The sequence below is a fragment of the Colius striatus genome, chromosome 18 (assembly GCF_028858725.1).
Source record: "Colius striatus isolate bColStr4 chromosome 18, bColStr4.1.hap1, whole genome shotgun sequence".
Lineage (NCBI taxonomy): Eukaryota > Metazoa > Chordata > Aves > Coliiformes > Coliidae > Colius > Colius striatus.
In genome coordinates, this window is record NC_084776.1 from 11,657,351 (window position 1) to 11,682,812 (window position 25,462).

The window sequence follows — 25,462 nt, forward strand, 5'->3', positions numbered from 1 at the left end:
GAAAGCACCGAAGAACACACACAGGCAAGAGATTAAAAATCCTTGTGAGGGTTCCACTAAAATGATGTGCTGCAGGTCAGGAGGAACAACGAGTCTGAAGGATGAGGGAGACCTCCTGTCCCTCCCCTGGGACTCTGCCTGCAGAAGTGACCTGCCCTTATTAAAGCACTTATTTTTCACAAGGTGGCCTGATCCTGTTCCCCAGGACTCACATGAACACCCACCTCGCGCCAAGCCACCAGCCAGCACAATTAACAGCTTCAAGCTGCACACCAAGGGGCAGCCTGCTCCTTGGAGCTGTTCCCAAAATAACTCCATAGGCATCAGAGAGAGGAACACTTAGAGAGCCTTGCCTGGACACGTGTCTAGAAGGCTCCAAAAATAGCTCTTGCTTCCCCTTTGAAAAACACTGCGGTTCCCAATGCCTCACAGGAACTCCGCTTCTGCTCACAGAAGCCACGAAATAACTGAGCAGCCCAGAACTGATCTATGAGCACATCTGGGCTCACAGAGATTGGCCTTGTGGAGAAGAGGAAAAACCAAAAGAAGAGAAAGAATATTTTAAATGGTGTGTGTCAAAGCCAGGGCCCTTTATTTCCCTGGAATGGAAAGAATCTGCCAGCCTGGACCAAAAAATATTGCAGGCAGCAATTGTGCATTCTTTTAAATAAAAACCAGAACAGACACACACACAGACACACACAGACACACACAGACACACACAGACACACACAGACACACACAGACACACACAGACACACACAGACACACACAGACACACACAGACACACACAGGAGTTTGGCTCCATACATTTCTGTCACACCAAACAACTTTGACTCATATAACCAAGCTTTTCACACAGCATCAGTGTGAAGATGTTGCATGCTCCATGTTGCGTGTTCCATGGCAGCCTCAGCTGTTGACCCCGAGTACACTGCACCAAATGCTACATCATCTTGAGACGGGCTTTAAAATCAGCATTAAAGACATGCAAAGGCTCGCTGGCTTTCATTTGGGTTTTTTTATTAAGACGTGGGAGTCGTCTTTGTTTGTTTTCCTAAGGAAGTCACTAAAAAAATAGAATAACTTAATTCATAAGGACAAGATTGGTTAAAAATCCATCCTCGCTCGCCTGGCAGCCCCCTGAGCTCGTACCTCTGTGGCTCCCAGCAGCCCTGCGGGGCCTGGCCTGCTCTCCAGAGCTGCCCACGCTCCCAGGGACTGTGGCTGTTCGGTTTCCACCATGGCCAGGAAACGTTCCCGGCCCAACGCTAAAAGCCGTCTTCAGCCAAACAGTGGGAGGGGGTTCAATCTGGGCCAATTTCACATGGGTTTAGCCCTTTGTCTTTTGCCTCTTTGTACATCCTTTGGAAGTCTTTAAAACGAGGGGCACAGCCTAACCTGGCCTCCCCAAAGTGCATGCGGCCTGTGAACAGGAAGTCCCCGTCTCCTGGCTTCACCCCACACTGCAGCAGGGTCTTTATTTGTCCTCGCCAGTTCCCGCTCTGCCCCGTGAGCTGGAAGACTTTGCTCTTCTGCCTGTACAGTTTGTTCACACCCACGTGAATGACGGATTCTTGCTCTTCTGCCTCATTCGTTACGTCTTGAATGGAGCCTCTGATCACTGCAAACAGAGAAAGGCCGTAAGGAAGGGTTACCCAAAACCTCTCTGGAAGGATCAGGTCCCATCTCAGCCCCGCTCAAACAGGCAGTTGAAGGGGAGCTGATTTTACTAGAGCAGCCCCAATTTTGCCCCTTTGCTGTCTCTACAGTTAAGTTGATATCAGTAACCCCCAGCACCCGTTACTGTTTATATCTGTAACACAGATCACACTGCAATGCAAAAGGAATCGTGTCAGAAATACACCATCAAAGTTGTACCAGCAACATTAATGCTTCCTGACAACGTGCTTTCTGTTCTTCAGCCAGCACAGATACCAGCTAATACTAATTTCCCCTTTAAAAAGGGAAGCATGGAGAATTATTGACACTTTTGCTCTTTTGTTAACAGCCTCTTTTGGGGCAGCAAGTAAAAGGCCTCTCCCAGATCCACCCAGGTCTTTGAACTTCTGCTTCCACTGTGGTCGCTGGGTCATTCTGTCCACCCTGGAGACCTGCCAGCCAGGCAGGTGGTTCTGAGTCCCTTCACACCAACTCCCCCTCCCTCTCTCACACACACAGACCCTTTAGACCACATTTACTGCTGGTGGAAGCTGCTGGGCATAAGCAGGTGTCCATCAGGGGAGAAAGGAAGAGGGGAAACAAGTACTCACCAAAATCACTAGTGCAGACAGCCAAGAGGACCTCTGTGTCACTGCACGGTCGGCAAGGAGCTGGGGAGAAAGGGTCAGGGTTAGCAACGGACTGGAGAACAGTAAATAAAGAACTTAAATTCACCAAAAATGGGACACAGACACATTTGACATGACAAGTGGTCCAAAGAGCTGTCAGGCATCAACAATGCTGCCAGAAATGGAGGCTAACCCCAGCCCCAATGGATCTCTAACACTCCTGCTGTGATACATTACCCAGCAAATGCCCCACACACTCACTGCTCTTATGCAAAATATGTTTTGATAGTGAGCACATTTGCAGCGTGCTCTGCTGTAGATTCAAAGCTCTCCAGAAGGCTTTGAAGATCATGTGCCTTTTAAACTCTGATGGCAAAGCTTCTTTCTTACAGCTTCTACCGAGTGCTGTTGGACTGTTTCATAAGCCATTTAGTGTATCACCACATCAAAGACCTAGGAGGTTACAGAGTGGGGGAGGCAAAGAGGAGAGGGGGCAAAAGTCCCCAGTGCATGTGTTTGAGGGCGTTGAGGCAAAGTGGAAGCTCCAGCCTGTATCTGTTAGAGCTCAAGCAGCACAAAGACCATTTCCTGTACTGCTGGAAACATTTGGATATCTGCACTAATCTAATCAATGCAAGAATGTGGCTCCTCTTTGTACTCAGCCAGCCATTTCTGAGGAGACATACTGTAGTTGAGTACAGATGTTTCTATAATACCCTGTTGAGTTCAGGAATTTGCTTACTATCAGGGTCTGCCCTGCCCAGTGATGCTAATTAAGTCTGTCCACTGGTGGCCCAAGGATCAGAGCCAAATGCCTGTCACTTGATGTCATCTTGAAGCAGCACTTACACTTCAGTCAGAAAAAAACAAAACCCATCAGTGTGGTGCTGTGCCTGGATCGATGCGAAGCAGGAGACAGGCAAAGCACCGGGGCTACAGCTTAATTCATCTCACAGCCCAGGATCAAACCCCAAGCTGAAGCTACTCCACTCTCCCCACCTCCCAAAAACCTAGGTTTGGAACCTTAGCATCTGAAAACACAATAACAGTCACACCCTTTCTCTCACTCCCACCCAGAGAAGCTTATCCATTCCACTAAGAAGTAGATTTAAACTCATCTGAAGACCATGTAGCTGGTGCCCACGATGCTCAGCCATCAGCCTTCCTCTGTCAGATGGCACAAGCCATTCTCTAACTCAAGACATGGCAAACCTTTTGTTTTTGTCAAGGTCCCAGCAAGGCAGTGATCCAGAAAGAAGGATTATCAAACCAAATCCACCAGATTTGCTCCAGTCAGATGATTAATACACAGCATAACACGCTGTTTAATAGGATTAACAGGAATGCAAAATGCACATTTCTGGGCAGGGATATTTGAAGGAGTAACTCAAGAAGGTTAAAGAGCTCCAAAGGAAGAGGCAAAATAGCTTTGTTAAAGCACCTGGATCAGTTGGGCATTTCTATTTAGTTGAGTCTGAATGCCTCCAGTGCCTTTAGAGTCAAGTCAGCCTGTACCACCTCCTTTCCCCCACAAACCCTTTCAGCTTTCTATTTTGGAAAAGTTTGGACACTGTTTAATATCATGAGAAATACAGAGTCATGCAAACCCTCGACAACACTGGAATATCCACTCTAAAGATATTTTAACTTCTAGACTCAGGAGATTTGGATTAGTGGCTAGACCAAAGATCCCAGTGTGATTTGAAGTGATACGAGTCACATCACATCCTACTATGGAGCTGATTCATTCATGGCACCTACCAAATTCATCCAGGGCATACAACCCTCCTTCCCCAGCCTCCCTCCACCCAAGTCAGGACCTGTGTTACATCAAACCAAACAGGCAGAGCCTGCACACCTGCATGAACCCCAAAGCATTGTCACATGGGCAGGAGCTCTAAATGCTGCTGATGGACAGACACCCTCACAGCCCACAGCTGGGTTCCAAGTCACTGCAGTTCAGATATTTTGTTCTGCAAAAATCTACTAATAGAAAAAGCATCTTGGCCTTTTTAAGTCTGAGTGAAAACAGTCTTGGTTTAGACTAGACATCTCTGTAGTTTGTCCAATCCCATCAGAAAATTGAAAACACCAAGATGACTAAGCCATTCTTCTTATCAAAAGGAGAGCAACACAAGCATCAGCATTAGAGATGAAACCCAAAACACTTTAAAAGTGTTTCTGTTAAAGTAGACCTTCAATTTAAACAGAACAACAATATAATAAATCATATGAACAACTCCCCACGTATATATGGAACCAAATCATTTTAATTGGGGACTTGAGGCAAAATCCTGCATCCTTTTTAAAGGCAGGAGAAAATGAAGAGTGTTCAACATTGCTCACACTAGATCATTACTTAAAACCCACTTCAGATCCACACTGACTCACAGCAGGCTGGAGGCATGCAAGCCTATTTAACAACCATTCACCACCAGCCATCACTGCAATACCAGACAGATGAAGAACAGAAATCCTCCTCTGTGGAACAACCCCCACATCTGCATTCACAGAGTATCAAGTAGATCTTGCAAGTGGCAAAACTGCGGTATGCAAGCACAGATGGAAAGGGAGTTGTGAAGGATTACTGGCAAGGTAAATGGACCATTAAAAAGCAAATAACGTTCACTCATACAACTAAAGCTCTGTTCCTACAGTCACATACACAAAATCCTTAGGAGCAGCCAATGCCTACACTTTCTTTAGAATCACAGCCCTTGAGGAATCTGTGTCTTTGTGCCACAAGTCAGTGATTGTAGCTGTGGTTCAGCACTCTCTCTGGGACCCTGCAGCACATGTTCCCTCCATCAGTAGGTCAAAACAACACACACATCTCAGGCTAAAATGAGAAGCATCCTTACACCTTAAAAAAAACCCAACAAACCACAAAAAAAAAGCCCTCCAGTCCCACACAGCAGGTGAAAACACTCACTTTCTGGGGAAACAGTTGATTACTAGAACGGTTGCTAAGAGAGAGGCTGCGTGTGCTGGATGCACGGCGCTGTCCCGGGGGCTGTGCAGGTTCAGTCTATGAACTCCCAACAACAACATCAACTGCTCTAATTCCTTCAAACTCAGTAAGGCAAGGAGCTTTAATTCATATAGCAGCAGGGGAAGGGGAGAAGAAAAAAAAGAGAGAAAAGCACCATTTTATTGAAGCCTTCTAAAGCCCAGATGCCCTATAACTCAGCTCCAGCACCAGTGGCATAAAGCCTGCATTATGCATGTCGGCTGCAGACTCTCCTGGGAATGCCTTTGATGGATTTTGACAGTATCCTGACCTGAAGTAACTTGAGGCAGCTCCCCCCCTCCCAGTCCAGTGCCTCCAAAGGCCTCTCTATTCACCTCCCCGCAGAGGGAGATGTAATTACATCATTCCTCACAAGCCAGCAGTCATGTCCCAGCTGCTTTGAGCGATTTGCCCTCTGAACCTGATGTTACCGAGGAGGACGTGGCGACACTCACAATAGACTGCACTTGTTGGCCAACAGCTCTGTCAAAGAGTGTTGCTGGCCCTCTCCGTGGGGAGGCACAAACGCTCAGCGAGAGAGGGATGTGCCCTGAGGAGATGCCATCAGCTCCAGAAGGTCTCCAGCTCAGCCATCTTGTCTAGAAAGGATCTCCTCCCACATTGGGGATGGACTGAGGTACACTTTTAGTGTTGCACTTTATCATGAGCCAGTGTGTCAATAGTCATGGGTAGGTGTTGCTGTCTTCCCTCAGCACACACACACACACAACTGCAGTCCTTCCTCCTGTAGTTTGCAGCACTGGCACACAGCCTTTCTATCCCATGAAAATAGGGAGTTATTTGAAGGGCCATCATCATGGTTTAGGATGACAGCTCCCTGCAGGACACAAAGTGAGACACTGTCTCTGGCTGCAGGCAACACAGAAACCACATGAATGGGCCTGATCTTCTTTCGAAACATTTATGTCTCAACAGCCACCCATGAGCTTGACTGACCTTACCTTACCCCAAACCTAGCTTCCAGTCCATAGGTAAGAAATCTCCTCTGCCTGTCCTCATTTTGCTCAACATGCTCCACAATTTCATGGCTACCAAGAAGACAAAGTGAACTGAGCCACAGGTCTTTACACACTGTAAAGCTCCACCTATCAAGCCCAAAAGATCTATCTTCTCCATGTCCCCCGTGCCTCTGGGTAGGCTGTGCTGAGCAGACACGGCTGCCCCGGCAGCACGCATGGTAACAGGCGCCCTTGAAGCAGAAGTGAAAATGTTTCACACAAAGCAATTGCAGAAAACCACTTTACCCAGGAATACCCTTCTTGGGTTTATGAAGCAGCTTGTGTGCATGTGTGGTGTGGTGGAGGTGTGGGTGGTGGGGGAGGGAAAACACATTGTTGCTTCACCCGCACTTCCAGTCCCCGGGCGTACAGCACCTACACGTTTGTGTTTCTCAATAACCCTCTGAAGAGCAATCAGACCTTCTAAGTAGCAAAATCTACTGAGGAGGCCCAGGCAGGGCTTTCTGATAGTTCTAGGGTTAAATCTTTTGATTAAAACAAGCCATCTTTTCTCTAGCATGCTGAGCAGAAGACAAATGAATGGTGGCAGGCTGGGTTGAGTTAAGCTCAGTCAGCTCGTGCTGTGGCGTCTCAAGGTGTATCAGTATGAGGCCACAGCAAACCCATCTCCCAGATGAAAGCTCACAGCCCCACATCAGAATCAGTTCATATGGAACAAAAAAAAAACAACACCCACACCCTTCCAATTCTTGATGGTAGTGCTGTAATTGCAACTGTGCTGGAAAGGGCATCACAGGGTGAGTCTCCTTCCTGGAAACACAGAGCATAGACTTCCCAGAGCAGACTGTAAAAATAGAGATGTGGTTTCTCCAGTGATGGTGCGTTTCTCAGTCATTTTTCTAAGTCCCAAGAAGAAATTACTGTGTCTCAGCTGATTACTGGATCAGTGATTCAGCTGGGAGACAAGAGTTTAAGGGCAAACATCAATGAGCAAGAAAAAACAAAAATCTTGCCTTGATCCTGCTTTAACTAATTCAAAAGTAGATTAGATCCTTGTAATTATTTCTTCCTAAGTTTGCTCAGGCTTCCTCTCTGAAGAGGCAACACTTCTGCCATGAAACAAACCTCCCACAGCTCATACTCCAAACAAAAAGACCTGCTACTTTGCCATAGAAGCAGACAAGAATTTGACAACCACTCCAGGCTTTGACCAGTCTTCTTTCTAGATGTCCCTTCAGCTGTCCTCACCCCCTCAGAAAGCTCTTCCTGAGCACACCAGAACAGCATTCTGCCTCAAAACACTTGCAACCCTCCCAGTAAAACACCATCTAAACTACCTCCCTGCACCTGAACCTCAGTGCATCTCTGGTTCCAGACGGACACGCTGTCTGGGAACTCGGGCCAGTAGAGCTGCATCCAGCCCACCTCACTCAACCTGGAACCTGCAGCCCTGCACAGGGGAAACATGACACAGAGCATCTCCACAGCTGGGCACAACACAGAGAACAGCGGTCTCATCACTCCTCTGTTTCACAAGGTGTCTTTGGTTGGGTTGGGACACACCAAGTCAAGGAGAGAACATGACAGTTGGACTTGAGCTGCTCCCTGTCCCTTGGCTCAGTAAGGCCTCAGACTCAGGATCCAAAGGGATTATGTTTCTTCAATGAATAGAAAGTTAATATTATGAATAACATACTGAGAGAGTTTAGGGCTCTTCTGAAGGCAGAAGAATCCAGTCCCATATTTGCTAGAAAGTTAATCTGAGCCCCTGTGCTGAGCAGAAAAGGCAGCTCAGAACAAGGGCCACGAGCAAAGATACACAACTCAAAGACCCCCATTCTTATACAGCCAAAACAAAGCTGAGATGGTGATTCAGCTGCTGGACCAAAATCCTGATGCTGCCATGGACTTTCTCCACCAACTTCTTCCTGTTGAGCAAGGATACTGGCAATTTTTTCCCTCTTCAGAAAACAGTCAGCTCCAGTTCCTTGCCTTAGCTCGTTTCTTAACATCCAGCCCAACTTGCACATATGTACAAGTTTCCAGAAGTAACTTGGAAAATGTAGACACTGGCCAAGAACAATTTAAACCTGCAACTAAGTTAAATGAAATGCAGACTTTCAGATGTCATGACATGGACTGTGCCAAGAGAATTGACTTAATACCACTTCCTTCCTGAAAGGGAAAGAGTAAGAAAGAGCACATTGTAGATGTCACTGTTAGAGATGTGATGACCTTTGTGTTCTGAGAAAGGTTAAAACCAGAGATCATAAACCAGACATTTACCTGTTCACTGAAATGTCTTCCAAGAAGGCACTACAGTTCTGAAGTACCAAAGAAAACTAGTTGTGTAAACAGTGTGAGGAAGAGATTTGGTACTGGGCAAACTGCATTTGCAACAGCTCTCAAAAGGAGACTTGGCTCAGCAGCTAGAGAGCACTCTGGGGTCACAGAGTCAGTGCCCTTCTGCTGCTTCAAGGTACAGCACCCGTTCTAGCAAAGAAGCTGAAAGGACAGCTAGAAAAACAAGCAGCCATTTATTCTTTGTTTTATAAAAGGAGGGGGAAAGGTGTGTAAACAGAGACCTTTTTATTCAAGCAGCACTAGATACTATTAAAGTCTGCCTCCAGGTCCATGCACAGGTTGCATCAACCTGGGAGAAATCATGGGGAGTGTTATATTTTTGAGGCACTTCTTTCTGTCCCACCTCCTCTGGGCTGCCTGGTGCTCCATCAGGGAAGAATAATGCCTGTCCCAAACACAGTCTCTCCCAGTTCCCTGCCTCCCCTCTGGCCACGGGCACATTTCTGATGCCATCACCACTCTCCTGATCCCAGGGCTGGCTCCCAAGCTGAGGTGGGCAGCAACACAGCAGCAACTGTGCCAACTCCCAGATGGGCTCCTGTGCTTACCCCGGCATCACCAGCCCTGCCCACACCCTCAGTGACAGGCAGCCCTGTCATGCATCCCAGAAGCCCTACACAGCAGATGAACTCTCAGTCAAATTCCTTCTGCCTGAATTGCAGAGGAAGAGAGCCCAGCAAACAAGAAGTGTCTCTGCAACTGTACAAGCAGCATTTGTAATCAGTTGCCATCCTTTCTCTCTCCCCCTTCCTAACTGCACTTAGAAAGCAGGCAGCAAGGTCACTGCTGGGAATCTCTCCTGCTGTATGTGCACAAGACACCAATATACTGCCATAAAAAAGGTACCTATTTATTTATCTCTCAGAAAATACCTCCCTCCTTCCTCAAATCTACCACTGCTGCCCAAAGGGGATTAGGAATGGGAAGTCCTGGGCAGCTGAGGATGGAGAGCTGCTGAAGCAGAGGCTTGGGGGTCTCCTCCAGTCTCCCTCCACCCTCACAGCAGAGGAAGGGCTGGGGCAGGACAGCCCTCCAGCACAGGCACCACACCTGCCCAGCACCACAGGACCAGAGCAAACACTTCTACCCACTCAAAACCCACTGAGATTTCTGGCTTGGCTCATCCCCTCCCAACATTCACTCTGAAAGTATTTCTTTTTCTCTTCTAAAGAAAACGTCCCTCCAATGCCCTGTGAAAGCCCACACAAGGCAGATCTAGTTAAAGTGATACAGAAAGTTTTGATGTCTGCCTGGTTTTGTCTGATGGCTACAAAACACCAGCTGAGATGTCATGCAGCGCTTGCAAGGCAGAAAATGAAGAGGTGCTTTTTACCCTCATGCCCTGGGGAGGTTGTGCAGCTTGGTCCATGGCTCTGGTGCCCAGCTTCCCCCTGGCCCTGACAGGGCCATGGCAGATGCTGAGGCCAGTCCTACTTCCAAGCTGGAAACCTGCCATGAACACAAAGCCTTCCCTCCTTCACCACCACCCTCCTCTTTGGTCTCATCCATTAACGTCTCCTGTGGACCAGGGGAATAGAATTAAGTAATGAGTGGCTGGTTAAAGTTAAACCCTGAGAGTGGAGTAATGACAGATCAAAGATAAAGTGAGTCTCAGAAAGCAGACAGCCAGACAGCAAAGTCACATATGTGGACTCACATCCACACAGATCCTTTTCCTTCATTTTACAAAAATCAAATTCTTTCTGGTACGTGGGAGAGCTCTGGAGGGACAAGTTTTCATTTTAAAACCGTATTCATTTGATCAGCCCGTTCTTGAGGAGGTCTGAGGATGGGCTGCATCTCACCCAGTCAGACTTTCAATGCTGTAATATTGTTCAGTAAACCCCTCCAAAAAGTTACTTGAGGTTTTCCATTTCTAACAGGAAAAGCTATTAATGTTTACAAATATCTCACTGGTGGGTGTCAGGAGGTTGGGGCAGCACTTTTTATTCTGCTGTATCCAGTGACAGGACAAAGGGTGATGGGATGAAGCTGGAACAAAAAGTTCCATTTAAACATAAGAAAAAACTGTTTCAGTGCTGAGGTGAGGGAGCCCTGGCCCAGGCTGCCCAGGGAGGGTGTGGAGGCTCCTGCCTTGGAGGGCTTCAAGACCCACCTGGACACGTTCCTGTGTGACCTGATCTAGGTGGGAGCTGCTTCTGCAGGGGGTTGGACTGAATGATCCCTAGAGGCCCCTTCCAACCCCACCATTCTGTGATTCTGGGAAGATCTATACAGGTGTGTTTTTTCTTAATTCATAGTACACATTTCCTTGTTGTATGAAGATCTTTCACTTGTTCTACAGAGTCACAGACTGGTGGGGGCCAGCCCAACTCCCTGCTAAAGCAGATTCCCCTTGATCAGGGGCACAGGAACGTGTCCAGGTGGGTCTTGAAGCCCTCCAAGGAAGGAGCCTCCACACCCTCCCTGGGCAGCCTGTGCCAGGGCTCCCTCATCTCACAGTAAAATAGATCCTCAAGTCTACATACACACAGATGTGGACACAGCAGTACAGCTCCTGACAGCTGTGGTGGGCAGAGCTGTGTCCTGTAGAAATGGTACCAATTCAGTCAGAATGGACATGGGAAAGCACCAGAGTTTGTGCCTGTTGCAGGACTCACCAATCCCACGTAGGACTTGGAGTGGTACAGGATGCTCAGGGGCACATCCCACTCATGCAAAAACATCCCCCCACAAACTGGAATCAGCAGAAGTTAATGCTGGATCAAAGCTGTGTCTCCTACAGCAGCAGCTTCTTTGACCCCGTTATTAAACCTCCCAAGGTCAGATTTAACACATCACAACTTTGGGTCCAGGGCAGCTTCCAAGCATCTGTGCAATACTACAGTGTCTATTTTCCTGGCTTCTACAGCAGACTAAGGTCAGACTAAGAGTTTCTCTGTTGTGCAAATAAAGGCCCTAACACAGAAAAACTTTGGCCCATGTTTCAGTGAGTCTCTTATTCCTCAAGGAAGGTGGGGGGCAGGAGGAGGAATGCAGTTCCCCAGCCCTTCCATCTCTCCTTTAGCTACAGCCTCAGGAATGAGCAAACTAAACAGTTCTGCAGAGCAGACACAGCATTATTACGGACTGCCAAGCAACTGGGCTGGACTGCAAAGCTGCTGCTGGGACCATCTTCCCCAGCACATAAAGGTCAGGGCAAAGCAGAGCCCCAGCTGCCCAGACAATACACCTGACTGCTTATTGGTTTTGACTGCCCACTGAGTTGGGAAATAAGCTAAGGGCATTCGTGGCCAGTCTAGCAAAAATAAGCTATTTTCTTACCCCTCTCCCCTGCAGCTGTGTATTTATCCTTGCAGCCCCATTGTCACCTCCTCTGCCCACTGCAAAACCAGCTACTGTCCTGGCAACAAAGGACAAGCAGGGACAGAGGACACTGCTGTCAAACCCATTTCACTGGGGGAAGGAGAGATTAAATTAGGCCATCCCTCCAATTTTGGTCTGGGGTTTGGGGTTCTTTTTAGGTCAAGACTTCTCAGTTCAACATTTTAAACCTTATTGAGACTCAGATCCTGAAAATGTCACTCTTGCTTGAGTAGAAGCATCAACTGCACTTTGAAATCATTTCACACAGGAAGAAACCCAAAACCTTTCTTCTAAGCTCTGTCCCTCTCTCCATCACTTGCTCTGGATTTGATTACTTTAAGCACATGAATAATTAGAGCAGGTTTCTAGCTCCTAGCCTGACCAGTTTAGACATTAGCTTGTGACACCTGGTTCAGTTGATATGCTCTCACAAACTAGTTCAAAATGTGTTTTTCAAACACAAACACAGGGTTAGGGATTGAGGGTTTCGGTTTTGTAAAGACTTACTTTGTACATCCTCGTTCACTATGGGAAAAGACATGAAAGCTGCTGCAGGACATCTTCCTGCAAGGAGCCTGAGCACACAGAAAAGTACTCAGAAAACAATGTATCCTAAAGCAGGAGGGTCACAATGGTCCCTCCTAAGGCCAATTAGTAGTTCGTGTCCTTTCAAGAACAGCATTAAAGGCTGTTTTGTAGTGGGTTTCTCTTAAAACCTACAGTTGACCTTTTAGAGGGAGAAAAAGCACACAAAACAAGAGCAGCAAAGCTTCAACCACACCGTTGAGCCCTCCTTCCACATCCCCCAGACAAGATGTACTCTGACAGAACAGAACCCTCCACTCTGCTGCTCCTTCTGCACTTCCCCAGCAAATCCCAGTGAGAGATCGGCAACGTCAGTTCTGTCCCTCTGTGTAAATCAAACCCCATCACACTTGCTTTTTCCTTCCTCTCCTAATACAGCTTAACCCCAAGAAGTGTGAGAGTTTTATCCTGCACAGAAAACAGGAGGGGAAGAAGACCAAGCCTGTTGCTGGCCTGGGAGGGTGCGCTGGCACACGCAGCACTGCTCCCACGCAGCACGGTGCCAACGCCTCCCATGGCCACAGTGACTCAGGCACAACCTGTGCTCACCATAGAAAGGTCACAGAGACTTTCAATTTCAGCCTTCCAAGTGCCTCTTTCCATCAGCTCTTCTGCTAACAGTGGCAATGTGCACAGCAGTGATGTCCCTACCACAACCACCCTGCCAGCAGCCTCAGCTTCCCCTTCAGCCACCTCTGGGACAAAAAGCAAGAAAGCTTCCACTGTGACAAGAAGTGAAAAACACACCAGCACATCTGCTGCTTCAGGCTACAAAGCTTCACAGCACATTCAGCCTCTGAGGAAGAAGAAGCATTACTTAGGTATTTGGGAGCAAGCAGAGGAAAGCATGAGATAGGAGTCTACAAACTGCAGTGCAGACAGAGCTCTCTGGGAGGTACCTGCAGATTGGTGCCTCACCTCTGCCAGTCCCACACTGCATTAAAGATCAGAAGCTAAGAGGAGTGCTTCAGAAAGCCACTTGTTAGTAGAAACAGTGGCATAGTCCAAATGCTTATGAGCTTTCTTAATTTACAATGTGTTTTCTCAGGCCAGTGAATTAACTGCACTCAGGAAATAGCTGAATATTGTTTGCAATTAGTTAACTGGACTTAGCCAGTTTTGCCCAGTTTCTCAGACACCCATTTGAACACTCTACCTCCTACCTGTTAATATTCTCAGCCAAGTACCCAGCATTAATAAAGGAAACATATAAAACAGTCACTAGAACCTGCACTAACTGGGTAGATGCCATCAAGATAAAGGGGCATTTTTGTTAAAGTTTGACTTCTTTACTACACAAAAGCGGGTGGGTAATGAAAAGGCTTTCAATTTACCTCCTGAGCTCTGACAACCAACTTACAGACAGCCCCATGAGTCTGCAATGGGAAAAACAAACTGCAGGGCTTACATAAAGCTGGATCCACAGTCTGGAAGTTACACTCTTGAAACCCAGACTTCAGGCAACAAAATTACAGTTGTAATTCAGGGAAGAGAATTGGCTGTCCTCTCCAAAACCTTTGGTCAAACCTACAGATTCTTGTTTCAGACTAGTGTAGCAGAAGATGAACTTAAAAAGCATATTGCTCTCAGAGGACCTTCACACTTTCCATAGGAATTCAATCCAAGGAGTTTGCTGCTGTGCACAGCGGACCCAGACAAGCCACACGCTTCATTATAGCTGAGGATCTCATCTGGGTCAGAAAACTTCAGCAAACTTCTGGCAACTATATGACCAGACAATACTTTTGCCAAAATCTCCACCTGTTTGCCAGCATAGGCACTATAGCAAAGACCCAAACTCTTTTCTTGCAGCACAAGCAAGGAAAGATTAGAATCAACAGCATTCATCAACTTAAACAAGTTCTGCTGCTTCTCAAATGGCCCCAGGCCAAATGTCACAGTGCCTCAGTTCTTTGGTTGGGCAAACACTAAGGCTTCAGATCCTTACTGAGATGAAGTTACTAGACCATCACTGTGGATGGGACTTATATAGGGGTCTGATCCAAAACCTATTCTGAAATGAATAGCACATTTAGTCACCAATCACTCTGGGAGAATGCACTCATCAAGAAGTCTGAAGGATCAAGGTTACCCTTCTTAGGAGCTACTCACATACAATGTGATAAAAGGTCCCTTCCAACCCCTTCCATTCTATGATTCTAAGCCCTGCAGCATGCTTGCCTTAGCTGCTCTTCCCAGCCTAAGGGACTACAAACCCCCACAAAGTGCACTTTTTCACTTGTTACCATCATGGTAAAAAACCTTCCCATACCAAATTTTGGCAATCTGAATCAAAACCTACCAGTACATTATAAATGCTTCCTACAGTTAGGCAAGTTTTAAGAGAATGTGATAAGGCAGAGCCAAGAAAAGGGTTAAATCCCCCAAATCTGGAAAATTGTAAGACTGTGTCATTCAGCCTCCCCAAGAAAAGGGAAAGGCCAATTCTGAACCTGTGTATGTTTTCTGCTGAATTATTTGCTAGGCTCTGATTAAGTGGGAAAGAATGACTGTGAACTCATAAAACTTGAGGCTTTCTAATTAAACCACAGGCACCCTGCCAAGCATTGTTGATTTGTTGATGTCCCTCAGTCAGGGCTCTGAGGATACAACAGGTCATTAAAGTATTAAACTGATGACTTACACTCTTTAACCAGAGCTGGGATGCCAGGTTAGGAAGAGAGAGTAAACTCAAGGGCAGAGTACAATAATTATCACCAGGAAACAAACACAGTGATTAGGGAAGGAGGAGAGAAGTTGTTAGCGAGTAGTTATTGCACAAGGGCTGGATTACCCAGCCCCACACCTGGGTCTTATGATAGTCATCTCCCACCCTCCCCAGTCCCAAGGAAACTGCTGCAGTATCTGTGACTTTCAGTCCATCAGCACTCAGCAAGAGCAGGACCTGCCAGCTTCCTCTGCCTCAGCTCCTGCCTGCAGCAGCAGCTCAGGCCTTGGCACCTCCCCACATCCACTGCCAGCTCTGCTGAACTCCCACAAACTGCAGCTAAGAGACCAGCAGGCTCCTTCTTCCAGCGTGCAACAGCCAAAACCACCGTAAGCCACACGTGCTCGGAGAGAAACACAGAGCTGCAAATCCAGTTTCTAAGGTCAGCACATGCCTCTGGCTTGAGCTTCCTCTACGACTAAGAAGCCAGCAGACAATTTCAGTCCATTGGTTGCAAACTTCCCCTCCAAATAAACATCTCAGCAAAGGGCATTTCTTTGGAGGTTTGACAGAAAAACTAGAAGCAGTTCCAGAAGGAGGTCCAAGAACTGCAAAGAGCCCCAAAGACATTGCTCTAGAGAAGCCTCGCAAGGCAGCTCTTTGGCAGTTTCCCCAGACATATAGATATTTATAGGAGAATAAAAGTGCTCCTCTGACTGAGTAGTGGAAAAAGTCATGTATGGCATTTTCATCACTTCTTCACCCCCCACTGCCCCTCCCCAGAGTCTGGGGATCAAAAAAAAAAGGCAAGAGAAATCATTTAGAATACAATAGAGCTCCCTGGTTTGCCCTGAAGGCTCTGCTGATGAACTATTAAGAAGCTGCTTTTGTCCAAACAAGACACTGGGAGCAAGAATCAGATAGCTTACCACATTGTTTTGTAAGACAGCACTGAAATTCAACCAGTGTCTGTTACAGCTGAAAATACAGCAGTCACAGCAAAAGTGATTTAATATGCCTATCAAAGAGGAAGGCTGTAATTGGATTCAGTCCTCATTCTGACTGCTGAAAGTCTCTGAAGAAAACTCCCATCAGCTTTAAGAGGTTTTATGTGGAACGAAGAGCATTCAGTTCTGAAAACACAGCAGCCTGTGCTGGTTTGGGATGGTAGAGGATGCCAGCAGTGAGCCCCCTGCATGTTAGCAAAACTCAGGAGAAACGATATCTATGTGCAAACTAAAGCCACTAAACTTTTCAGCAGCCTGCCTGTGTCTTCATCCTCACAGCCCATCAAAGAAAGCAGCACTGAATCTGGCAACATTCTCCAAATAACTGATGAAACAATGTATTTCATGTCTTCTGTAATGGCATTCCAGTACATAGCTAACATTCTGCACAGCATGTTCATCTTTGCAGAAACCATCTTACTGAGGGAAGAGCTCTGCAGCAGACACCCTACTGCTCCTGCAGCACTTGTACAATAGAGCAGAGAGGTCTGCTTACAGTGCAGGGCCCTCGATGTTATGCCACTGCAAGAGTAGAGAAGGCAACTTAAGATATTTGGGTATTTGTGCTTCTGCTTTTTTGTTTCGATGCAAAAACGCCATCTATCAGTTACTGGGGTTACTGCATCAGCCAACTACCACCCTGCTGAGTCAAGAACTGTCCCACTCACCCCTCCAACCGCATCCTGTATGGAAGAACCCAGAGCTGCTGCAACCCTGTGCCAGGTCCCTGAGCTGTGCTGGGTCCCAGAGCTGCTGCACCCTCTGTGCCGGGTCCCAGAGCTGTGCTGGGTCCCAGAGCTGCTGCACCCTCTGTGCCGGGTCCCAGAGCTGTGCCAGGTCCCAGAGCTGCTGCACCCTCTGTGCCGGGTCCCAGAGCTGTGCTGGGTCCCAGAGCTGCTGCACCCTCTGTGCCGGGTCCCAGAGCTGTGCCAGGTCCCAGAGCTGCTGCATCCCTGTGCCAGTGCTTGCAGGGCAACGAGCAAAGATCACAGCTCCCAGGTCCTGACAGGGAAAGGAGCCAGTGGAGGGAAGGGGACTTCAGCTCTGCAATCACTTATCCCAAAGCAGGAGGAGGGATGCAATGCCCAGAAAATGTGGTTCAATGAGCCATAGCACAGCTTATGCAGTAGCACCTCAGGCAAAGCCTGTGGCACCAGTGCCACATCTACGTGCCAGCTCTTGGGCTCTTCACCCTGGGCCAAGTCAGCTCTTTGAGTGTGGGGTGAGGACTCCTCTGCAGCCTCGGGGCTCCCTCCCTCCCTACCATTGCGAAACAGAGATCTGGTTGCCACTTAAAATGCCTAAACCTTGAAACCTCCCTCATTATTTGGGACAAACTACCCTCTATCTGCTGTTCCTCAGGCCATCCTGGTAATCTTCCCTCCTCTGTTTAGGGAATGCAAGCTAGAGGCAACTCTGAATGGAGGAGATACAGGAACCACATACCACTTATCTGAAGTGAATTTCTCCTTCCTTCCCTGTCACCCTCTACTAAGGCTGTTTTTCTACTTCTCTGTCCAATTGACTAGCACAATTAGGTTACACCTAGAGCTATTGTTCCCAAATGGTATTTAGCATGCTATTTAGTACCAGACTTGAAAGGCTTGTAAGCTCTTTCAGTGTGTCCACTCCCCCTTCTTGCAAGCTTCTTTTTTTGCTTGGTGTAAAATTCCTCCCTGCAAAACTTGCTGCCCATAATGCTTGAGAGAGCAAAGACCAGCACTGTAAAAGTACTGCCTTGGTGTTGAAGAGCTATGCTATGGCAGAGCAATACTCAGGGAAGTGTAATGAGCAGAGCTGAGGAGGGAACACACCATTTCTCCAGTTCTGTTTTTAAAAAAGCAGCAATAATTAGGTCAGCAAGTAACAGTAGTTGTAGAGAGGAAGAAAAAAACCCTGGAGAAAAGGAGTTCCTCCTTGTTTCAATGTTTATTATTCAAAACATGCAGCAGGGTCTTCAAAACTGAGTAAAAAAGTAGTTAGAAAACTGTTACAGCAAGGCTGGGAAGGCCAGTTCACACTGGAGCTCGCTGTAGGGTAAAGGCAGCTCCTGTGGTTCACCCCACGCCTGCAAGGGGAGAATTGTTCAGTGTTGCCCCTTAATAAATCATTTGGGATTCAGCCTGTGCCACCAGCTTCCAAAAAAGCTTCCACAATACCCTGTTTGTAAAACATGTCCTTAAAAGCACATGAAACTCAGACCCAACCGCTTTCCCACTCACTCACTCACTCTACCATCTGTTAAGCATCCAATGCAGCACGTGAAAGTGGGACCAGCCCCCCAGAACTCACCAGAAGCTGTGTGCAAATCAGCTGCTATCCCCTTGTTCATCAGCTCGTACTGGAAGCCCGTGATCTTCCTGCTAATGTCCTGCTGAGGAGTGGCCTCGATGAACAGGCCGCCCTGCTCATAGCCGAAGCAATACACTTGGCTGGGGCTGCGAGCGCCGTCTCGGACCAAGAGTTTCAGTTCTCCAGTTTTTTCCAAATAAATATTTGCTCCTGCAGAGTCCTTGAAGGGTTTGATGCAAACAGTCAAATGTCTGTAAGAGGCAGGTGAAGTGTTGGGTCGCAGGTTGACGATGAGTGCTCCCGTGGGATACATCCACTCGATCGACCCTTCGGAACAGCGGAGGTAGACCTGTTCAACGTCCTTCTTGTGAGACTCATGAGTCAGGCCACTGCAGGAAGAAGGAAAGAGGAAGTTAGAAAAGTGACAGAGCTGGTAACAAAACCTCAAACCTTCAAAGACCCACATCAACAAACGCAGGAAACCTATGGCTGAGCCCACCCAGCTCAGCAGCAGTCAGAAACGCTCGTCTCTTGTGAGGCTGCAGCCCTAATCATGGGAGGCAATTTCAAAGCACCTCCAAAAGTCAAACCACTAGTAATTGGCTTCAAAATTAAATAGGATATAAGCACATGATCAAAAGCAATTCAATTACTACAGCCTCAGCTAGTGCCCATCAGCTGAACTGTGGCAGATGACTTGGCACATATTAAGTGGAACACGTACGCTTGAACTCACTCCGTGGTGGCTCAAACCAGCACGTTCTCCAGCTTCACAGAGCTGACTCCACCTTCTCCCAAGCACTTTGTTCCCCTTCCAAGTCTATATTCCCAATGGATCTGAAACTGGGAGGAATGCCAAGCTCACTCTGTGAACGGGAGCAAAGGGATGCTCTGGGTGCTACCGATACCCTCTGCCCCAGCTGAGCAGCCTGGATCTCCAAACTGGGAAGCAGGGAGAGGACACTACACCCCCAGCCACAGCCAGGGAAGCACTGAACTATGATACTATCTTCACTGAGAACCTGTTCCTCCACTTCTTCCCAACATGATGTTTAACCTTATCATTTTATTGCCCAGCTCTGATGGGCAATACACACGGCAAAAAAAGAGAGAACATGTGCCCAGTTATTATTGCTGGGGCACAGGACCACTGTCAGTCCTCTGTCCTTATTGAGAGCCAGTGGTCACACAAGATGGAACAAGAGAGCAACAGGGGGATCCCAGAGCTAGTGAAAGGAGAGCAAACTGCTGTGTTTAATTAAGGAGGAGGACTAGCAAATCTCCATGACTTGCACACCTACAGCCTAAACATAGGACAGCTCTGAACAACCCTTGCTGCCTTGTCACTGATGCCAGACCAATCCCACTGGTCCTTCACCAGAGTGACTCAAAACACTAATAGAGCCCTGCAAGCTGTAGACACTCCACTTAAAAAGTTGTGGGAAGCCTGGCTTATTGGTTGCAGTATTTGGACCATTATGCAAAAATCCTTTGGTCCCAGTCCCTGTCCTGTCACAAACCTATTATACCAGTCTGAGCAAATCAGCTTGTTTCTCCTTCTCCACTCTGTGTTCTTAGTTCCCAGACAAAAGCATCTTTTACTCTGTGCCTGTAGAGTACCACTCAAACTGAGACTCTCCAACATAGCTCACAGGTCAGCTTTGCAATATTCTAGACAAGCTTCAAAGCATTCCCACTTGTAGGCAGATGAACCACCACAGAGAGGGGGAAATAAACCAACAAGGATTAAGTGACTCCTCTGAGGTTACACAGGAAATCTGTGGCAAAGAACACACTTTAGTACAGTGCAAGTAATGACATCAAGTTCTGGTTTCTCAACAGAAACCTCCAGATAAGGAGTTCACCACCCCAAAGATACATTCAGGTGCTGAATAGGGTTTAAATTGAAGCCAGCATTTTGAAAGTAAAAAGAAGCCCTGAGTAAAAGAGGGGGGAAAACCCCATATGGTTTGCATTTACTGTTGACGTGACTCATTATGGTGAGTGTCAGTGTGACCCACTTGATAGAGGTTACCCAAGGAAGCTCAGAAGAAAAACGTCATCTTTAATAACAGCAGCGCCTGCAAACATGTGCTTTGGAATAATCCTGAAAGCCACATCAAGAACACAGATGAGGAGAAAAGAGGGAGAAGTTTTGACCTTTAGTCTCTTGCCCTCCAATTCAGTAGTACTTAACACATTGAGGAAACTTCACTTGCAATGGGATATTTCAAGTTGACTGTAAATCCACATCTGGTCCACAAAACCAGCTTTCACCACGGCACGCACACGATGCCACTCCACAGAAAACACAGCAGCCTGTTTATGTGCAAGCACTAATTAAAGATTGCAAAGCTCATCCCTCAGCAAAGGGGCAAACAACTACCCTCACACATCACTTGTTCCTACTCAAGACATGAAAACAAGCTGCAGAGGTCTTGCAGGACTTATCCTGGCAAATTCCACCCTGAAGCCTCCGTGCTTAAACAGAAGGAAGATGCCAGGGGCAAAACTCTGAACTCAGGCAGTGAAATTGCTGTTGCAAGTGATCCCAGCAACACTGAGGCAGTGAATTGCTGCCAGAGAAAAAAGCCTGCACATTCATTTTGTTCCAACGTTTGTGCTGTTCAAACAAAAAACAGGGTGGACTCTGAAATTATCTTCTGAAAACCAATTAGATCCCACAGGCAAGACTGATGCCATTAGACAGATGCATCAAGCACAAGTACCTGCACACATTAAACCTCATAATAAAGGATGACTCAAAAGCAGATTGCAAAATACACGCTGCCATTACCCAACAGCAGCTACCACCACCCAGTAAAACCTGTCGCTTTGCTTTCTGTCAAAATGTGACGTCACCCCCGAGACTGTTTAATGTCATGTTCAGTTCTCACTAAACAGTCACCAGACACTCTGTGTCCACAAACTAAGGAAGGCCAGAAGACTTTTTGAAGCTCATTTGACTTCTGCTTTTGTTTTTTTAAGCATGAGGCAAGGAGACAGGGCAGCTGTTTCATGGGGACAGTGATGGATGCATCCATCCTCCCTTTCCAACCCGCGTTGTTTATCGGGGTGGACTCCTGCAACAAGTACCGCTTCCTCACACCAATCCGTGAGGACATCCTGAATCACTGTATTTGTCTCCCCATCCTTCTCTGGTTTCAGCCCTGAAAGATCTATTGCAGCATCTCTGCAGTAAGCTGTTCCACTGCAACATGCAACAGGTGTTATTTAAAGAACAGGGGAGCACGAGGAATATTCACTCTATCTACTCTATTCACACTACTTAATTTACTCTATGACAGGTTCCTATGTCCTCCCAGCACTCCTCAGAGGGAACTTGCACTCCTAACGTGGAATCTTTCATTAAAAATGACACTCTAGAGAGCATCAAGACTTCCACAGAGCATCCCCTGGTGCAGAGGGAAAGACTGATGGATGTAAGCAGCCTCATCAGGGATGAATCCTCACTCCTACAGCCTACAGTCAGCCCCACCAGAGGAGCATGTGTTTCACCTGACACTGAACAACTTGCTCAAAGCATCAAGAGGTCACTGCAGGATCAAAAGCTGACATTATAGCAAGAGCAATAACCAGATACACACCATAGTGCTTTCTTCTAGACAAAGCTTTCCTGGAAGCTCTCTGCCAAGCTGTTCATTAAGATGCTTCTATGGCATATTGAGTGAACTTAAAATTGCAGGTGTCAAGCTGTGCATTGCGTCAGCTTTCCCTGGAAGAGCAGAAGACACCCTACAGGAATCCTAGTGAAGCTCTTCATACTACTCAGGGATATGAGCTCATCACTTCTCCACAGGCTAATGGGGGAAAAAAAACATATCCAGAATATTTTACTTCTTAGGTTGTTGCTTTTAAAACAGACATGTATATGAGGGTGAGAAAACACCTGCAGCTTTGCTGAAGGCTCCCAAATCTGTCAGCAAAAGGCAACTGATAACTTCACTGTGGGAAGGAAAGGCCACATCTCTGCATTCCAGTTCATAGGGTTTTTTCAAACAGTTAAGGTAAAAAACAGCACATGGTCTCAGAACATTAGATTGCACATTAAACCAAAAAGCCTTTCTGACCCATATTGTTATTAGCATCTACACTGAAATACTTCATTAGATGGTATTTACTGGTACATACAATTACCTTTCTTTCCTTCTCAGCTGCTAGTGTTTTAGCACCAAGCAGATGATACTTCATGGCCCTAGGACTGCCAGCACTGCTTACACACCTGCTTGCCTCCAGCAAGGTCAAGGCCAGCATGGTTTACACTGTCCTCTCCCCAGACTCCTGTCCACCTGGACTCTCCTACAAGTGAAACCACTCAGACTGAACTGTGCATGCAAGAAGGCAGCTCTTCCCTCTCTGGGCCTCCAAGAGCATCATCACAGAGTTGTCACCACTTTGGCTCACCAGAGTGATAGCACATGAGTGAGTCCAAGCTTGCACCACCAGTTCACCCCAAACTCAGCTACAGGGAAGGGATATTTCACTTCCCTCCACTCCAGGCATCACCCCTTGATGCTCAAAGCATTACTTTTTTCCAGCCCTGCTCAGGTGAAGTGGGTGGTCACTGCTTGCTCCAAGAAAACAGTATGAAAGTAAAAGTCAAACAGGGCAGGATTACAGGGGTTTGTTGTTGTTCCCTTAAAAAACACATTGCAGTATCATGTGGTAAGGTCCAGGATGCTCAGGGAAGAAAGCAGGTACAGCTTAAGCAGAGGGGTAAAGCAAAATGAAACAGTTAGGAGTTTGCCACAGAACTGAGAGAGGTTTGGTCCCTACCTCACAGACTCACCTTCAAGCAGATTCACTGTAACTAACTGCATCAATTGTCCAGAGTCTGAGAGTGAAAAAAGGCCCAGAAAAAGAAGAAACTGCCAAGGATCTGCACATTTCAGACAGTAAAGACAAGGGATTACCATGCCGAAAGTCAATCCAGATGATTCCCTGCTTTGATTTCTCCCTACTACAAAGCATCCTACTGACACAAGCTGGGCAAAAGTTCATTTTAAAGAAAGCCAGACATGAGCAGAGTATTAGAGTCAAAATGTTTTACGGTCCCGGTACAGAAAGCCTGGACCAGCAACGCTCACTTGTTGGGAGACTTGCTTTTTACATCTATGAAGAGTGGAGAAGGTCACAGGCCCGACACATCACAAGGAATTAAAGGAAAGATAATTTGGGAGATAAACACACGAGAGGTTTCACAATCAGCGCAACTGGAGTAAATCAGGAGCGAGGTCTCTGTGCCAGCCCCTGCTCCCTGGGCTCAGCATCATCTCCGTCAGACGAAGTGCGGCACAGTCCCGCGCGCAGGGAGCGACCCCGAGCCGGGCAGGGCGCGGGGGGCGCGGGGGACCGGGCGCGGGGGGCGCGGGGGGCGCGGGGGACCGGGCGGGACTCGCTGGCCGAGGCGGGAGCGCTCCGCAGGTGCACCGCGCATCCCGGCCCCGGCCGCAGCGAGCCGCGGCGGCGGGAGAAACTGGCGGAGGCAGCGGGGGCTGCCCCGAACCCGCCCGGCCCGGAGTGCCGCGGGGAAGATGATCGCGGGGAGAAACTTCTCCGCGGCGGACATGGCACCGCCCTCCTCCTCCTCCTCCTCCCCAGCCCCCCGAGCCGCGCTGCCCACCCCGGCCGCTCCATCCCTTCCCCCGCTCCGGGGCCGCTGCCCCGCGCCTCTTCGCGGCGAGCCCGCTGCAAGGGGCCGGCCGCTGGCCGCGGAGGGAGGCAGAGCCGCCCCGCAGCTCCCGCTGCCCGCCGCCCCCTCCCCGCGCCCCGGCCGGACACCGCAGCGCCCAGCGCGGCTCCGCAGCGGGACGCCTCTCCCTTTTGTCTCCGGCCCCGACTTCTTCCCCCAACGGGGCGGGGATGGACGAGGCAGCTCCCGATTCACCCCCCTCTCCAGCCCGCCAGGGTCTTCTCACCTCCCCTTCCAGTTGCACAGGTCGCTGGAGTACTGTGCTGCGGCACGGCCGCCCAGCAGCAGCCGCAGCCCCAGCAGCAGCGGCAGGAGCCCGGCGGCCGGGGCGCTCCGCATGGTCTCCCCCGCGACCCCCGGCCCGGTGCGACGGCGGTGCAGGCGGCGTGGGAGCGACGAGCCCGGAGGCTGCCTACATGGCGGGGAGCGCAGCGGCAGCGCCGCTACCCCATGCCCGGCTCCGCGCCCCGCCGCCCCGGCTCTGAAGTTCGCAGGCGCTGGCGGCGACTCTCAGCTGAGGGGCGGGGAGCGGCCCTCCCCCCGCACCGCCCGCACGCCCGGCTCCTCCTCCCGCCCCTTCCCTCCCTCCCTCCGTCCCCCGCCGGCCGCGGCACTTGTTGCGTGAGCGAAACGCGGCGCCGGGCTGGGGGCTGCGGCGGGCACGCTCTGGGGTGGCCGGGTCAGGGCGCGAGCCCCGGGCCCGCGGGGGGTGTGCGGGGAAAGGTGATGCCCAGTGAGCCCGTTGGGAACAGAGGGTTTCATCTGGGCGGGAGAGTCGGCGGGACGCTCTTTCTGCTGCGGGAGCCCGCAGAGACCTGCTGCCCGTCCCTGCGAGGCGGTGCCAGCCATGCCCCTCGCTGCCCGCAGCAGGATCTGCCCCCGCGCCCGCATCCCGGCTGGATGGAGGCTGACAGTTGTGCTGGAACCTTCTTGTGTCTCCACTTAACCAGGAAGCACTTGGGACTGGATCTTATTTGTAAAACTCTCCAGCACTTAATGAGCACTCTGGATAACCCCTTGTCTTGTTTAATATCCCTGTTTATCCCAGTTGACTTTGGTTACTAAACCCTTGGTAGCAGAGACCGTTCTGCGAGAAACCAGAGGCGAAGAAATGCCTTCCAGGATGTGAGGGACGTGCAGGCATGGAAACAGCCCCAAGATAACTGGGGGATGGGGGAAGCCCTGGAAATGGGGATGGGGCGGGAGGGGAGGGGGAGGATCCAG

At 48.7% G+C, this 25,462-nt stretch overlaps 1 protein-coding gene across 1 annotated transcript; it reads right to left on the minus strand.

Annotated features, from left to right (window-relative positions):
* Window positions 1-1,003: 1,003 nt before the first annotated feature.
* On the minus strand, window positions 1,004-24,706 carry METRNL (meteorin like, glial cell differentiation regulator). Its single transcript, XM_062010813.1, has 4 exons — window positions 24,465-24,706; window positions 18,526-18,914; window positions 2,275-2,334; window positions 1,004-1,625 (listed from the first exon to the last, which is right to left on the minus strand). The coding sequence occupies exons 1-4, from the start codon at window positions 24,575-24,577 to the stop codon at window positions 1,309-1,311; spliced, it is 879 nt and encodes a 292-aa protein (XP_061866797.1). The 5' UTR covers window positions 24,578-24,706; the 3' UTR covers window positions 1,004-1,308.
* Between the last annotated feature and the right edge of the window lie 756 nt (window positions 24,707-25,462).

Bases quoted from the DNA above. Each gene is read 5' to 3' on its own strand.
- METRNL (XM_062010813.1), bottom strand. From the start codon at position 24,577: ATGCGGAGCGCCCCGGCCGCCGGGCTCCTGCCGCTGCTGCTGGGGCTG. The intron at 18,915-24,464 runs GTGAGAAGACCC...TTCTTCCTGCAG, and splicing joins CTGTGCAACTGGAAGGGGAG to TGGCCTGACTCATGAGTCTC. The intron at 2,335-18,525 runs GTGAGTTCTGGG...CTTTCTCCCCAG, and splicing joins TGATTTGCACACAGCTTCTG to CTCCTTGCCGACCGTGCAGT.